This window comes from Trichoderma breve, chromosome 6 (genome assembly GCF_028502605.1).
Source record: "Trichoderma breve strain T069 chromosome 6, whole genome shotgun sequence".
Classification (NCBI taxonomy): Eukaryota; Fungi; Ascomycota; class Sordariomycetes; order Hypocreales; family Hypocreaceae; genus Trichoderma; species Trichoderma breve.
In genome coordinates, this window is record NC_079237.1 from 3,625,528 (window position 1) to 3,641,872 (window position 16,345).

Sequence of the window (16,345 nt, forward strand, 5' to 3'; positions counted from 1 at the left end):
CGTTTCCGGCCCCAGTCAGCATCAGTTCCGGTTGTATGTAGAGCGGTGACTTGCTCCGTGAAGAGATGAGTGACGGAACAGCGACCGAACATTTGCACCGTGTGTCATTTCTTAGGCAATGCAAGCGCTTTGTTTGTCATCCATCCATCAATGCCATGCATCGTGGGCGCTTTAAAGGCTCATACATGCCTCGCTTTCGTTTTCCAGCCAAGCTTCACGACGAAGGAGGCATCAGCAGGACGTAAACATGTCAGCAGCGGGGGATGTATTGTCTGAACATGGTGTGAACATGCTCACATGTGTGTTGCCCACTTGAGACAGATTCGGCTGCTCAACATTGATCCCTTTTGAGATAGGTACTGGAGATGGATGCAAATTTCAAGGCAACACCATGGACATTGATATCATGGATGGATGATAGAACCTACATGTACAGCTCGAGGAGATCAAATGTGCATGCGGGCAGAGTTACAGCGCTGACAGCGCCTCTAATTAATTCAAACCCACTAAACTCCCGCTACACAGGGGACTCCCCCAGGCCCCGCCAGTTCCCCAGTCGCCGCTAAAGTAAAAAATCATGGAACCTCGAACCTAAAGAAAAAATCTTGACACATTGTCACCAGTCCCAAAGAGCCTCAATCCCCATAATTCTCGTCCATCCATCTGCATCTCGTCCGCATCGCTGGCTCGACACAACCGCCTAACCTTGCCCGAATCCAGCCGCATCACCAGCCACCCATCGCGAAGCCCGTTGTTGTGCTGTGCTGCCTCGTGCTGTGCGAGTCGAATCGAATACAGCCAACCAACCAGACCACGCTCATTCACCGCAAACTGCCAACAACGAATTTGATCAGCTGAGCCTCACTCGTTCATTGTCGCCCCAGCCATCCAGAGGATAGAATTGCTAGGCTCGCGCTCCTTCGGCCAGCTCCGTGATCGTCGCTTTGTGTGGGCAATTTCCTGCACTTGCCTTGCTTCTCCAGTCAAATCCAACCAATCCAATCCGCTAAGCCTCGCTCGAAATCATTCGTCAGTCCCGGTTCAAGCGATTTTTGCTCAGCCTTGCTGTTCACCCCCACGACCCCGCGATCTTTTTTGTTCCGCAGAACAAGCATTGAACATCCAAAGAGAGAGACAGAGAGAGAAGAGAGAAGAATCCCAGACAAATAGCCGCCTTGTCTTCTTTCTCCTCTTCTCCCTTCTTCTTTCCTGGTAAGGTGTCCTCAGCCAGGGCCACCTTGATACCCAAGACGCCAAGGTGGATTCCAACCAGCCCATCGTGGCATCTTCCGGTGCCCTGCAACACATCATCACCAACTACCTCAACGGCACTCTCACGAATCTCTCCGCCGCCCTTCAAGAGTCGAGCGAGTACATCTCGGGGACCCTGGGCGTCCCGCCCACATTTGTCTACAGCGGCCTCGCTGCCCTTGTGGCCCTACCCATCACCATGTCGCGATACGGATGGTCGCTCAACCGCGAGCAGAGCTTCGGCGCCATGTCGGGCGGCGTTCCGGATGTCACAAACGAAGACTTTAGCTACATCACCGCCCAAGACATTGACGACCCTCGAGTCGAATACACCGACACCCGCTACTATCCTCCTCGACCGCGCTCCAGAGGACCTTCAGAGCCCGAAGACGACATCCTGCTGATCAAGAACAGAGGCGTGACTTATCCGGCTCACTTTCCTGCCTACTCGATCGGTGATGGCAAGCTGTTCGTCAAAGATGTGCGGGACCGTATTGGCCTGCTTATGGATCTATCGTCGCGCACAACACGCCGAGTAAAACTGCTCTACAAGGGCAAGCAGCTCAAGGAGTCGATGTACCCCGTCCGAGAATATGGAGTCAAGAACAAGAGCGAGCTCATGGCCATCATCCCCGACGCCGAGGACGACAACAGCGGCCGATCGGATGACGAGATGCTTATTGTGGATGAGCCGCGAACCGAGTCCAAATCCTCAAAGTCAAAGAGCAAGAAGAAGAAGAGCAAGAAGAGGTCTGACAAGAGCGAGGCCACGTCCCCAACCAGCCCCGTTGACAGCGGCTCAAACGCCGACGCGACAAACGGTGTCCCGCCCGAGGTGATCAGTGCCGCTCTGAAGAAGCTGGGCGACATCTCTGATGACTTCCATTCCAACTGGCTGCCGCTGTGCTTGAATTATATCGACTCGCCCCCCAAGGATGCCAAGAAACGAGACGAGGAGCACAGGAAGCTGTCTGAATCCGTCATGCAGCAAATCATCTTGAAGCTCGACGGCGTGGAGACCGAGGGCGTTGATGAGATTCGACAGAAACGAAAGGACCTTGTCCGACGAGTCCAAGAGGTGCTCAAGCAGCTGGATACCGCCAAGGCATCATGATCCAGCGCGCTGCAAATATATTTTCCTTTCCTTCCCTCTTGTTGCCTTTAATGGAGTATTCTTTTCATTCATCTTACTTGGGCCATGTTTTGTCTTTCATATTTGACACAGCATCTTTATCACTCCCCTCTTTACGCGTTCCTCGAAACACACACTTATAAAAATATTGGGCATTGACACTTATGGGGGTACACGGTTTTTACAAAAGAGATATGGCTGGCGGAACGAGGGCTGGGATGGCCATGACGAAGCAGCTTGATCCATGAGCGATATAGACCTTTTTTCGCATTTGCACACTTACTACAATACCACTAGAAAAGAGATGCTACATACTCCTGTCGCATGGTATGGAACGGAGCTGGGAGCTGGTATAGTTGGGATGGCACAACACCTACACAGAGTAGAAAGGTGTTTCGATAGATTGACGATGATGCATGGCGATATAAAGGGTTGCTGTTTATTAATACGAACCGAAAGCCAAATGCATGTATTTTAAACATTTGACTCTGAGGATTTATCAGGTATAGCTTCTATATAGCAATTCTTTTGATCTATATTTTAGGGCAAAGCGATCAACTGATATCATCTCCGTCTTTGATCTTCATATGGTGCACACCAATATCAAGGTACCTGGTTCACAGTCCGTTACAGCAAATGGTACGTACCTAACCTTATCTTTCCATCTTTCATCATCTCTTCTGCTGCATCCCACTTGAAATCACGTGCAATCTCCATCACCAACCAAAACAAGCACAGCGAGAAAAAAATCCCACCACCGATAAGCCCCGGCAAATTGTCGGCCCAGATTCTAGGTCTCGCAGCCCTAAGCACCACCAACCCGTGAGCCCTTCCTCGCCTGCCCCGGAACCCACCCTTGCCCAATCCGGCTAGCCCTGCTGTTCCAAAGGCACAACGAGCCCCAAGCGGCACTGCGATTTTCTCGCCGTTCCAATCTGTATCGCGACCACTTCATCAACAACAGGGACGACTAACCCACACCAGCACAGCAACAAATTCTCCTGAGGTCGGAGGGTTTGTGTGTTTTCGTCGTCTGTCTTCTTCACCTTTTTCTTTCCACCCCCCCGAAAGAACCGGTACGATGTCGTCGTTCGAGTCGGTTGTGAGTATTCACCATTGCATTGAAACCACCACATGCACATGTCTTTTCGCCTGGGATCCGAATGTTTGTGGAGTGCCAGACAAGGGAGTCGAGAGAGAGGCAAAGGACAGAGGGAGCGAGAGAGCATGGACGCCAGCGCACATGGCAAAGCAGTCGAGAGGAGCTTGGGATTGAGTGTGTTGGGGATATGGATGTGATTGCTGTTCTTGCTATATGCGCTGGCGGCAATCGATGCTGCTGCCGCTTTCGAGCCTCTTCTCTTCCTTTGGCTGGCACATACCCGACGCAGACAATCGGCGATGGGAGAAGAAACAGGACTGGGAACACATTGTGCAAGATGGATGCTAACAGTGTCGCTTTTCTAGGTCGTCATTGACGGCAAGGGCCACCTCCTTGGTCGTCTTGCCTCCATCGTCGCCAAGCAGCTCCTCAACGGTCAGAAGATTGTTGTCGTCCGCTGCGAGGCCCTCAACATCTCTGGCGAGTTCTTCCGCGCCAAGCGTACGTCATATCCCCTGCCATCCGCCGAATCTGCTGCGAGCCCATTACCTGTTCGATCTTGAACCAGCAATCGCCAGACTTGACGAAGAAGATGAGAATGAGAGTATACTGACATTTGAAAACAGTCAAGTACCACGCCTACCTGCGCAAGATGACCCGATACAACCCCACTCGCGGTGGTGAGTTTGCGCGACTCCAACGCCTCCCGATTGTCGTGTTCTCAGGATATTAACGACGTCTTTTTTCTCCAGGTCCCTTCCACTTCCGCGCTCCCTCCAGAATCTTCTACAAGGCCGTCCGTGGTATGATCCCCCACAAGACCGCCCGCGGTGCCGCCGCTCTGGAGCGCCTCAAGGTCTTTGAGGGTGTCCCTCCCCCCTACGACAAGAAGAAGAAGATGGTCGTTCCCCAGGCTCTCCGTGTCCTGAGACTGCAGCCCGGTCGCAAGTACTGCACCGTTGGCCGTCTGAGCCACGAGGTCGGCTGGAAGTACCAGGATGTTGTTGCCCGGTATGTTATTGTCACGGTTTACCTAGACGTTCGGGATCGAAATGGCTGACGAGTTCAATTATAGGTTGGAGGAGAGGCGGAAGGCCAAGGGCGCTGCCTACTACGAGCGCAAGAAGGTTGCTGCACGACAACTGTCCGACGCGAAGAAGAACGCCTCTGTCAAGGAGGAGACTGCGAAGGCCCTCGCGGCTTATGGCTACTAAGCTGGCCATTCCTCGGCTCCTCGCAGGGGAGCCTTGGTACTTCGCATTGTCTTTTTCTCGTGCGTTTCATTAGATTGGCGCGGCGGTTCACAAAGGAATTACACTTGATTTGCTGAGTGATGGCGAGGGCGGCGGCTTTTTTGGGGGGCGGATGGAAACTCTTTTCTCCAATTATTTCCTTCATGAAAATTCTCTTTGTCAATCGGAACCCAGAATCCATCCCACAGAAAAAATAAAGCACAAGGAAACCCCAACAATCAGCACGAAAAGAAAATGATCCTGGCATCGAGTTTTTCTCCTTCGTGAGGGTGACAGCGGATGGACTTGGTTGCGACGTTGTAATGTGGTTCTTTGCGTTTCTTTCTGTCCGGTTGCGCACATTGGGATTTGGAGTGTCGGTTATGGGCTTGGGGGAGTTGTTTCCAGCCTCGCAATGGCCTCACACTGCTCAAGGACGCTATTCCCGGCTTATTGCGGAACAAAAAGTGAGTCGGCGACAGGAATTGGGGGACGTGGGAGAGGATGGGCAAGTGATGATCATACCCTTCCTCTGAGCAAAAGAGGTGTCTAGCATTGCACAAATACTAGGAGTAGACGGAATGATAAATGCTTTTGAACAATTAATGATTTATAATGTGAATCTTGCTTCCACTTCCATTGGCTTTGTGTTGTGTGATTTGTGTATGCTGCGTGTTTGGAGAATTTGCAATGATTCTGTGCTATTTGGTGTTTTCATTTCATGCTTGCATTTGTCTTGTTGGATGTGGTAGATTGCATGCGTATTTTCATGTTTTATTTCGTAAATATTGCAGTTAACTTACCACTGTAAATTCATATCCACCAACATGCGTAGATATACTTACACTCCTCGTTACGCACTTTTACTTTCATTCTATACAGTCACCCCATGCTGAATTCACTCACATACAGTAATCTTCCAAATAGAACGTCTTTCCCCTATTCTTTAGCCCCCCTCCTCGTGCCCGTCAAACTTTAATGATCGTGAAAATGCCATTTCTGGCAATTCATTTCAGGGTAAGCAAGCTGTAAAGTTTACGGGCTTGCAGATTAGCGCCCGCCTACTTCCCCCACAGTCATGTGTTGATAAGATAAGCACCTTTTTGTGGTCCAGCGAGAGGTGTCCTCACTGGACATTGACATGAACTTTTGGGTTATTAATGAAGCAACTTGTCTTCTCTCTCACTCTTTGACTTCAACACTATTCCGCCATTTTACAACATTGTTGGCGCAAGTCACTCCTGTATTTTGATTTCTAGCATCTAGACATACAATCAATCACTGCACATCACAGACCAATCCGAGCATTGTACGGGAGGCGCAACACCAGCTTCACCTCGAATCCTCATCTCGAACCACATCACCATCTTTCCACACTCCTCCCACCAGAACAAAGCAAAAACCGCAACCATGTCAGACCTCGACCACTTCAGCATGCTCCCCATCCACATGGACCCCCAGTCCAAGGCCATCCTCCCCTCCGGCAGCAGGCCGTCGCGCGCCCTCGCCGCCGAGCTGGAGAAGCTCAACAACCTGCACCGCGCCATCCTCAACATCGAGGTCCCCCCCGGCGCAATCCCGCTCGTGCCCCCACCTCCGATCCCCGTCAACCCGAAGCGCACGGCCAACGTCTCCAAGCTGCGCGACAGCGGCAACACCGAGTATCGGAAGCAAAAGTACGCAGAGGCCGTCAAGTTTTATACCCAGGGTATTGAGATGGCGCTGCAGCGGCCCTTGTGGGAGCCCGCGGCGTTGGTGAGGGAGGAGGTGTCCATGCTGTATGCCAACCGCGCGCAGTCGCACATGGCTATGGGGAACTGGCCTGAGGGGGCGGTTGATGCTGAGGCCAGTGTTGAGGCGCGGAGGGTGGGCAATGCGAAGGGGTGGTGGCGTAGGGGCCGGTGCTTGACGGAGATGGGGAGATTGGATGAGGCGCGCGAGTGGGTTAAGAGAGCGTTGGAAATGGAGGGCGAGGAGGCCGACTTGGTGACGCTGCTCAAGGACATTGAGGACAGGATTGAAAAGTCGCGGGCGTAGAGTGTTCCGGCTTTGAAGCCTCGGGGGAAGAAGGGGAGGGGGAAGAAGGGGCGAGCTCAACGGGGACGGGGTGGGAGTGAGGTGAAGTGAAGTGAACCGTCATTGTTGAGTGCTGAGAATGGGTTGGTTGTACAATTAGACGTGAGGTCTGGAAGCAAGGGATGGGAGTAGATGGCGTTGGGAGCACATTTGTATGTAGTACTTGATTTGGTACCGCAGTGATTTGAGGTATCTGGTATTTGGAATCCGTTTTTTACACATTGTTGCTGTTTGTCTATCTTGTCTGTCTGTTTGTGGTTGACAGTTTGGGTTACTGAGTACACGGAGTATCTATTACCAAGAACTTGCCTTTTCTGTGAAGTCTCGTCTTTGATATAGACTTCACTATACCACCACCACCAATCTAGTTACATATCAAAGAGCCACACTAATGAAGGAAATAAGAGTAAGACATTGTCCATAAAAACGCCAAACGATCGTCCTGCCACTGCTACTATCTAGTACGAGTATGTAATAGGTTGTCCTACTTTGGCAAATTACTAGTTCCAGCATCTCAAAGCCGAGTCTAGTCGCACAAACCGATCGAGGGAAATCTGTCCGTTCACTATCCCCCCCTTGCATACATGTATGTACTAATCACGAAAAACAAACACGTCACTTTATGGGAAGTACATGGCAAATTGGCAATCTCAAAAAAAAGAAAGGCATAAACCAGTTTTCTTCCGGCGCTATGGTAAATAACAACAATGAACAGACTCCAGTTTCTTCTTCCTAGCAGAGAGACAATAAACACATTGGACAGATCAATATAGTATAATTCTTCTCCTCTCTTTCTGTATAGTATATTGCATGGTTCCATTGCTCAGCACGCGCGTCGCCGTCTTCTTCTTTAACCGTTAAAAAAACAAAAAAGTTCCCGCTCTTTTCCGCGCAAAACATGACTAGGAAAAACAACAAGGGAGATAGTATATGAGATTTGAGACCACAAAAAAGTAGAAAAGTTCATGGAGCAATCGGGGCCGAGTTTATTCGTGTGACGCAAGGGTGGGTATATGTGAATTCAGATTTGTCTTTCTTATCGTCTGAGCGTATCGTGAATGAATGCCGTTGTTGGACTGGACTCTTCTTTTTTTGTGTCTAATGGATTCCGCAAAGTGTGTAAAAAAGATGTCCAGCCGAAATGCCCCGTGTTTGTCCCCCGATGATGCAAATAAGAGGCGAGTTTGATACAAACAGTCAGCGCTGTTTTCTGAGTCCCGAATCGCAAGACGGCGAATTGATGGACACTTTGAAACCGCCTCCTTCTAAGACACCCGAGGCAGCAGGAGAGTACAGCACAGCGCCGATAGATCGATATCATGAGCAAGCTTTAAAAACAAATTGGCCCGTTGGGAGTTTACTGGGCGGCCTTTTCGTTAAAAGTCTTCTCGACGGCAGAAGTGGTCTTCCTCCGGGGTCGCATGACGGCATCCTGGCTGCTCATGCGCCTGTCGAGGGCGCGCTCCAGCTTTGCGCCGAGGGCGAGCTTGCTCATCTTCTCGTACTTTTCCTCGGACAGGGTGACGCGCTGGGAGGAGAGGGCCTTGTTCTCCATGCGGTCGAGGCCGGTGGCGATCTCGCGGATTTCGGCGTGCTGGGAGTCGGTGGTCTGGACGGACATGGCCACCGAGGGGGCGGCCATGCTGTAGGTGCTGTAGCGGAGGGAAGCGCGAGCCTGCAGATGTTTGAACATTTTGGTTAGTCGAGATTATTGAGGAAGAAGCAGTAAGAGAGAGAGAGAGGAAGAAGAAGAGAGGCGGTATATCGCCAATAGAAGCCGCAGCGAATAGAGGCGCGTTGTGTGTGTACCGCAAACGGGCAGCCAGCCTTTGTTCACAAGACAAGCCGCTCAAGGGAGGAATAAAACAGGCATAATTGGGGATTGATTTGTTGTGAATGAAAGACACAGCACAAAAAGTATACATACCGAGGGAGCCATGATTGGGCGAGAAGATTCCATGGAAACGGGCATAGTGGTGGTGTTTGTGTTTGCTGGAGGGCTGATGCCTTTTTATCAAGCTTGCGAAGTGACCCGCCGAGTGGAAGTGAGACCTTTTGTTTGGACTGCAGGGGTTTCTTGGGGCTCTAGGCGAAAGATTGTTTGAATCAAACTGGCGGCTAACTAGCACAAAAGCGCGGTCCAATCCAGAGAAGAAGATGAAAAGCTTGGGGGGGAGAAAAAAGAGGGCGAGTGAGAGCAAGAGAGGGAGCGAGTAAGTCGAAGTGTGATTGGCAAGGGGGGAGACAAGGCGAGAAATGCTATGCTATGGGATGCTAGTATGTAATATGGATGCTATGGCTTGCTTGGCCGGGCGGGTTGTCGCAAGTTTGGTGTCAGGTTTGACCGGGTTTGGTTTGGACGGGGCCGATCAGGAGCTGGCGATGATTGGGAGAAGCAAATAATTGGAGACGATGGACAGCTATTTTTTGTGTGTGCTGTTTTGGCGATGATACCCGTCGGAGGGGAGATTTGATGTTCTGGGTTCAGGGGGGGGGGGTTTGTTTTTTTCGGATTGCGGCAGATTGCGTTTGCCGTTGGATGAATTTTGATTTGATGGGCTTGAGAAGGCGAAACAAAGCCAAAGTGGGATTTTATTTGATTTCTATTTGGAATGGGCAAAAGAAAATGGAGGAGAGGAAAAAAAAGAGGCGCGGCGAGGGATGGGGATGGGAGATGATGAGCAAGAAGATGGTGGAGCCCGGATGGAGATGCAGTAGTACCAGGTTCGTTAGTAGCACGGAGTAGGAAAAGGCAGCACTGGAGCACTAAAGGTGCCGTAGTAGGGCGGCTAGGGGTTGACCATGACGGCGGGGTACACGAGGGCCAAGTACCGCATAAACCCATGGATGATGCTTGCTGGGCAGAGCATGGGAGCCTGTATCACACGTGTAATAAATGGCAGCGGCGCTTGAATGCTTGTTGAATGCTTGTTGAGATGTGATTAGTTGAATGTCATTGCATCATGGATGCTGGATTGCAGTGCTCTGGGTTCTATATTGCTTCGATACTTTGATATGGACAACTTATGATAGATCCCGGGAATTCATATACCTGCAGTATCCAGCACGAGGACCTGTAATCAAATGGATGCCAACTCACACTGCTGATGCTACTGTACATACAACACCTAGGTAACTAATACCTGCTATGCTTGTCCACGTACGCAATGCTCTCTGTCTGGTACTGCCTGCTGCCCATCGAATGCAACATCGTCTATTACAGGCAGCACTCCTTGCAAGCTGCCATGTGCTGTAAGCCGATCCATATCATCCGTATCACATTGATCCTGTCACGGCCTCGGCTTCTCTCCCTGGCATCATCTAGGCTACTCGTTGCAAACTAGCATCTAAGACCAAATTGATCCTTCCATGCATGGCATGATCATCAGTCTGTATGTATTACTCGTACTCGTATGTACAATGCACATAGGTTCCTATCAAGTTGATCTGCATCTTCAATTCCCATTCGCCGCGCTCTGTTCGCTCTGCTGCCTTCTGCCGCTCTTCCAGGCCCTGGTTAGCGGGTACATGCCCGCCATGTCCCCTAACCGAACCCCCCCAACCCGCCTGGAAGCAAAAATGCCATGTGCCAGCCGCATGGTCAGACCACCACTTCGATTTTCTCTTGTCTTGCTCTGGCCAACCAACCTCCACCTTTTCCTCGATGGTGTCCGCCACAGAAGCTCTGGCTTGCTCTCTCCATGGATGTCTTGCATCAACGCCTTTTACTGGATTCGCATCTCCATGGAGCTTTGAAGCTGATGCTGACACTAATTCTGATGATAGACAGCTACAGCGATTCACACCCATTGCCGCGCATCATAGTCTTCTAAGAATCCCAGCACCGTCGCATGGCTGGCTGCTTCGCTCCCTTGCAAAACAGCACGACACAGCACTGCAAACAAGCAACAAAAGAGTCGCAAACTTCTTCCCCCCCGGCCACGTTTTCCCTGCCCTTGATGCTGTGTCGGGCCTCACTCTTCAGCCGAAGCGCACACGCCGAGCCAATCACACCGTGGCCGCCCAACCGCCCCGAACACGGCATGACAAACCCCTTCGCGCGCAGGGCATTTTTGCATTCCACACCAGCGGCCAAAAGGGAAACGATCCCTGCGCCATTGCACGTGGCTCGCCAGGGGAGCCTGGAAGAGCGGAAGAGCTTGGCTCACGGCCCTTGTCGACCCTTTTTTTTGTGCTTGCTCGTTTGCAGTGCTTTGGCCGTGGGTGGTGATGACGATGGTGACATGTGTTTCTGGCCCACACAGCCACTGCCGGACAAGTTTCTTTTCTTGTCGCGTGGGCGTCTCGTCTCTTGCGGGCTTCTTTTGTTGCTTCTGCCGAGCGAGGAAGCTCTTCATTGAGATCGTCTCGACGCTACTGCTAGCACGCATAACGCACACCGGCGTCATCACTAGCCAAACTAGCCGTTTCCAAACCAACCGACTAAGAAGCTCTTAGCTCTTACAGCATTCACTATGCAATGAGCTGCCTTGCGACGCGGATTGCTTCTACTTCAGTTGAGCCTGTATCGTGTTTGGCATGCCTTTACTTGTACGTCTTCTCCTTCTCTTTCTTCCAAGCCCCGTCAGAAGCAGCTTCTTTATGCTGCATTCTTGCTGGATCGAATCTACAAGACTCGAATCTTACTACACTGACGCCGTAGTCTGACTCCAGCCGGGCGTATCCCTCCCTGTGCTCCATTTGCAGCCCACAGTTTTCGTATCCAGTTTGCTCTCGTACCGCAGATTCCGCAACAGCTCATGCTATTCTGAATGCGTAGCCAAGTGGCAAACGTTGATGAGTTCAGCAGTGTTTCATCAGCCATGGTCGTGTAGGGCACTGCCGACTGATAATTACGGCAGCATACTCTCTGCAATGAGCTCAGCGTAGACGTGAGCTCTGGACTTACACGTGCACAAAAGCTGCAACAAGAAATGTTCTTCATTGACATGTAAAAATATACTGGTTATAAATGCTAGAACAATACTGGCAATACCTATGACCCCCCCTCTCAGCTTCTGGACTTGGACTTGTGACTCTTCTTGGATGGCTTGGATTTCTTGGAACGGTAGTCGTATGAACTGCTCGACGATGAAGAAGCAGCCGTGCTCCCAGACTCTGACCCTTTATCAAGCGATAGCCCTTTCATCATGGCATACGGCGACTCGCATCGATGGGATCTGGACGACGCTCCGTAACCATACTTGCGTGATCGTCCCTTGCGAGACTCCACAGCCCGTTTTTCTGGAGAAGGGCTGCGGCTCGGCCCTATGATGCAAACAAACGCTGGTTAGCTCTCATCCACATCATTCATCCACAACAGAGGAGACAAGTGTGGTCCATACCGAATCGCTTGCAATCGTCACAACATCCGTGGTCACAGGTTCTTTGGTCGTCTTCCAACTGCAACGAATCCAAATCATCTTGGATGTTGGCCATGGGAGTAGAGCACCAGCCCTGGGTGTTGGGCCCTTGACCGCACTTGCAGCATATCCAGCTGCCGCCCTTGTCTACAAACTGGCAGTTCTTGAGAGGACATGACAGCGGACTTGACTGGGCTGGTGCAAAAGAGACATTGCGGCAAGGTGTTTCGAAGCCCGTCTCCAGGTCTATGTGTGCTGAAGGGCAGTAATACCAGACGAGTGATGTATGCGCACACGAGTGATATCTAGGATGTCCGTGACACATTTTGAGGAAACAAGGGTGTGAAGTCAATAAAAGAGTAAGTGATATGTGACTGCTGTTAGATTGAAGATGGTAGAGCGAGCAAGATCTGGTATTGGTATCGATATTGATACTATCTTGACGAGGCAGGACTGCCTCTTTATATACAACATCTCGCTGCTTGTCCTATTGACAAGATGTTCCCCTCGGGATCGACGCCTCGGGATCGATAGTCATACGTGGGAAGTGCAAGTGCCAGGTTGCAATCATGTCGGTCCCGGATTCGATCTGGCTGTCCTCTCACTCACTTGCTGTGCGATCCTTTGCCCATCCTGCCTTGCGACACTGGAACCATTCATCTCACGGCCGATGCAATGATCCCTGCTTTTGGATACGAGCCTCATGATCTGTAAGTGATGCAGCATAATGAGCACTCCGCCCTTGGTGACACGAACCAATGCTGTCATACCATTGCTCGCAGATAGTATATGCAAGATGAGGGCGCGGAGATCTAGCTCTCATCCCGGGATCCTGGTTTCCGGATCGAGGTGGCCTAATTTGAGATTCAATGTTTCGGACGTTGTGGGGAGTTATGTGTGACATGACGAGATTGCTTGACCTTGACGATGGACCGAGTGGCGAGATCTGTTTTGCATATTCGGACTGTCCGATGACAAGAGCTTGCTGATGGTTTCTGAGATGCCAATAGCTTCTCTCTTCCGACTCGATCGCATACTATTAGTGAATCAAGACGGAAACAAGATCAGTGAGGCTCTCTCTGTTTGTCTGTCTGGGGTATGTGCGCCTCTGTACCACTCTGGAGAGATTGCCCCGGCGTTGTGTATCGCAAAAGAGGAGGATCCCGTCCCGAATTTCTGGATCTGAGACACAACATCCTCTCTCATCGTACCATTAATAAGAGTCCTAAGTGGAAATGATGCCTTTGAGTAGAGTTGAACAAGGTGAAATAAGAGAGTTGCGACTATTGATTTGATCGCAGCTCTGGGGGTTCACAGATCATGCATACTCCCGAAATATTTGCCCCAGATGCCTCGCATGACATCTTTGACAGGTCGGTAGTCGTCCGATCTTGAGTCTTTGAGTCTCACTGCATTAGATTGTTTAGGCAGCAGGATTGACTTGGGAAAGCAAAGTGTTGCAAATTTCCGGCTGAGCATGGATGCCGGTGGCTATGCCTATGGCTATGAAACAAGCAAATAACAAAGAAGAGGGCAATCCAATATTGGAGCGGCATCCATGTAGAAGCGGCTCACTTGCATACGAAAATGGCATGCGGCGGCTTATTGTACAAACTATGTATGACTCGTGACTCGTGTAGGATTCAACTTGGCTTCACTTGGAACATCATCAAAGGGAGACTCTGAAAGGCTGGTTTTACGAGAGCGGATTTTGCAATTGCGTGTAGGTGAGTCGAAATATCTAATTAGAGAGTACATGTCAATATTATGCCCAAAATTGACAGTTTCAGCTCACGACAGGAAGACAAACAAGACACCAGCTTTCGGTGTTGAATCCATCAAGATTAATGTCGTCGTAATTTGATCTGGATCATGGTCTAGTCTACCAGATTCCAAAACCTGTCGCCCAGTGACAAAACTTTTTGATCTCTTCACATAGACTTCCACCTCAGTACCCCTGATCCCCCCTCTTGCAAAACGGACAGCATATATGATCACAGGTCGTATACTCGTAATACATCATCCCGCCGCTGCACCGCCCCGTCGTGTTGTGCGTCTTGCCGCACCAGCAGCAGTTCCAGACGCCGTCGAGCCGGTTGAAGTGGCATTCGGAGCGGTGGCAGATGGGCGCGGGCTCGAATTCTGCGGGCGTGGGATAGGAGACGAGCTTGAAGGTTTGGTGTTTGCAGGGGATGCGGCCGCTGGTTTGGGAGTCTGCGCAGTAGGACCATTTTTGGGAGGAGTGGCAGCAGATGAGGTCGTATATCAGGAGTTGACACATGGTGGTTGGTGAGTTTGAGATGAAGTTGTTTGTTTGATCCCGTTGGACGTTGTGTTCTGGTTTGAAGCTGTTTATACAATGATATATCCGAGAGGAGATTAAATAGAAGCAAATGATTAAGCTCTCTTGACAGTTGTCGGATGAATATATGTCTTGTTGATCACAGAGAAAGATAGATGAGTCTCTCCTTTACGTTTTGCAGCTTCTCTTCAGCTGCAATTTATAGACATTCAAATCATGCATCTGCTTCGTCTATGACGGCTCCCGCGACTTCACCGACCGACGCGCCGCCTCGCCTAACCCCGGACACATCAACTCTCTAAACTCTTTCACTTTCAAGAGTGACAAGGCCTCGACCCGCTATCTTTCGTCAAAGATTTGCCAGATATAGAGACACCCCTGATCAAATATTGGATAATCACTCTTCTCACCGGTCATTTAAGTGTTGAGATGCCAAAAGAGTGAGCACTTAGCCGAGCAAGGGACTGGGAGAGCTGGAAAATGAATGGTTTCTCTGGGAGTATGGATACACTAAGGGTTTTGTTCTGGAGAGTTGGTGCTTTGATGTCGCGTGGCGAGGCGAAGAATATATGAATAAAAAGATGTTTAGGAGGTTGAGATCTCGCTTAACGGGGACTGGAGTTGGCATATGAAGATGCTTATACATCCGATGATACGGTCAAAAGAAGCGAAAAGAGGTAAAAGGAAAGAAATGCATGTGTAGGCCCAATACAGTCAAATGGAAAATCACACCGAGAAAAGTCTCGGATCCCGCCCGAGCCCGAAAAGTAATACCATGAACATGTGAGATGGGATATGTCTCGCATAGTAGACCGTGATGGCGATGAGATTGCTAATCGAAGAGCCAGCTGCTAACCATCCTCTACGTCATGTGAGGGCTCTCAACCATCGATGAAAAAGGGCTGGGGACTGTAGCATATGACACTGACGCTGATGGAGCTGTCAGTTTGGACGAGGAATGGATTCCCGGTTGGTGGGTTCATGGAGGGGGCGTATGGGTTGCATTATTGACCATCTTCTTTTTAACATGGGTTCCTTGGGCGAATAGGAGGGTTGAAAATTGTGAGGCTTTGAGATGGATGGATGGGTGGATATGCTCGGGCGAGGTATCTTTTCCCTTGGTTTTGTCTTGTCATGTGTGTATCACAAGCCTCTGTGTGAGACATCATTGGTTCTTGATGTGGTGCAAATGTAAATTAGTGTCAAGATGAACGTAACCAAGAGCGGGAAAGCAAAAGATGAACTGAGACAAAGTCAATAAACTGGGTTAAAAACAAAAGACAAGTCTTAGCCGCACCTATGCACGATAAAGAACCTCCTGGTTCACCAAACTTACTCATACACAGCCCCTTCTAGTAATCTCAAGAAACAAAAGCAAACAACCCCCTAAAGATGCAGATCCCCTGCCCGAGACTTCCTCCTAAAATGCTCATAGACACGACTGGCGGCGTTTACCATTTGAAATCATGTGGTACGTCCAACTGAGACATAGACGATCGTGACTTCTCGAGGTGATGGACACAAGTTTGTACGCCCTGTGAAAGGACACCCCCCTGTTTCCTCGTAATTCTACCCCCCAATCTTCTTCTCTAGGAGGTAGAATGTGCATAGGCATAGGAAGAAACCATAGAAAGGCAGAAAGGAGAGCGAAAAAGAGCGAAGGGGCGTCTGCTCTACATATCAGGAGTGCAATTCTCACAAATATCATGATAGCAAAACGTATCAGGACACCCCTTCTTCCGATGATGGCAAGACCGGTAAATGTTCCCCCCGCGCTTACACTTGCAGCACACCCATCTCCCATTGAGATCCTGCAGCCGGCATGTCCCCGAGCTGCAGGCCGGCGAGATGAGGCAAGCTCCCCGCGCGCACGGGTTCTCGCCTGTA

The 16,345-nt window shown here is 50.3% G+C and overlaps 5 protein-coding genes across 5 annotated transcripts; 3 read left to right on the forward strand and 2 right to left on the reverse strand.

The window, feature by feature from the left end:
- Positions 1-1,450: 1,450 nt before the first annotated feature.
- Positions 1,451-2,365, forward strand: T069G_10016 (BAG domain-containing protein; the record flags this gene model as incomplete). The annotated part of the gene is made up of 1 exon (XM_056177226.1): positions 1,451-2,365. One exon carries the CDS (start codon positions 1,451-1,453, stop codon positions 2,363-2,365), a length of 915 nt encoding a protein of 304 aa, XP_056025704.1.
- Positions 2,366-3,464: 1,099 nt separating this feature from the next.
- T069G_10017 (ribosomal protein l13 domain-containing protein) lies at positions 3,465-4,699 on the forward strand (the record flags this gene model as incomplete). The annotated part of the gene is made up of 5 exons (XM_056177227.1): positions 3,465-3,485; positions 3,851-3,986; positions 4,112-4,165; positions 4,238-4,496; positions 4,561-4,699. 5 exons carry the CDS (start codon positions 3,465-3,467, stop codon positions 4,697-4,699), a joined length of 609 nt encoding a protein of 202 aa, XP_056025705.1.
- A 1,428-nt stretch (positions 4,700-6,127) lies between these two features.
- T069G_10018 (uncharacterized protein) lies at positions 6,128-6,754 on the forward strand (the record flags this gene model as incomplete). Its single annotated transcript, XM_056177228.1, has 1 exon — positions 6,128-6,754. The coding sequence occupies one exon, from the start codon at positions 6,128-6,130 to the stop codon at positions 6,752-6,754; it is 627 nt and encodes a 208-aa protein (XP_056025706.1).
- Positions 6,755-8,150: 1,396 nt separating this feature from the next.
- Positions 8,151-8,765, reverse strand: T069G_10019 (uncharacterized protein; the record flags this gene model as incomplete). Its single annotated transcript, XM_056177229.1, has 2 exons — positions 8,151-8,468; positions 8,721-8,765. 2 exons carry the CDS (start codon positions 8,763-8,765, stop codon positions 8,151-8,153), a joined length of 363 nt encoding a protein of 120 aa, XP_056025707.1.
- Positions 8,766-11,804: 3,039 nt separating this feature from the next.
- On the reverse strand, positions 11,805-12,481 carry T069G_10020 (uncharacterized protein; the record flags this gene model as incomplete). Its single annotated transcript, XM_056177230.1, has 2 exons — positions 11,805-12,061; positions 12,139-12,481. 2 exons carry the CDS (start codon positions 12,479-12,481, stop codon positions 11,805-11,807), a joined length of 600 nt encoding a protein of 199 aa, XP_056025708.1.
- Between the last annotated feature and the right edge of the window lie 3,864 nt (positions 12,482-16,345).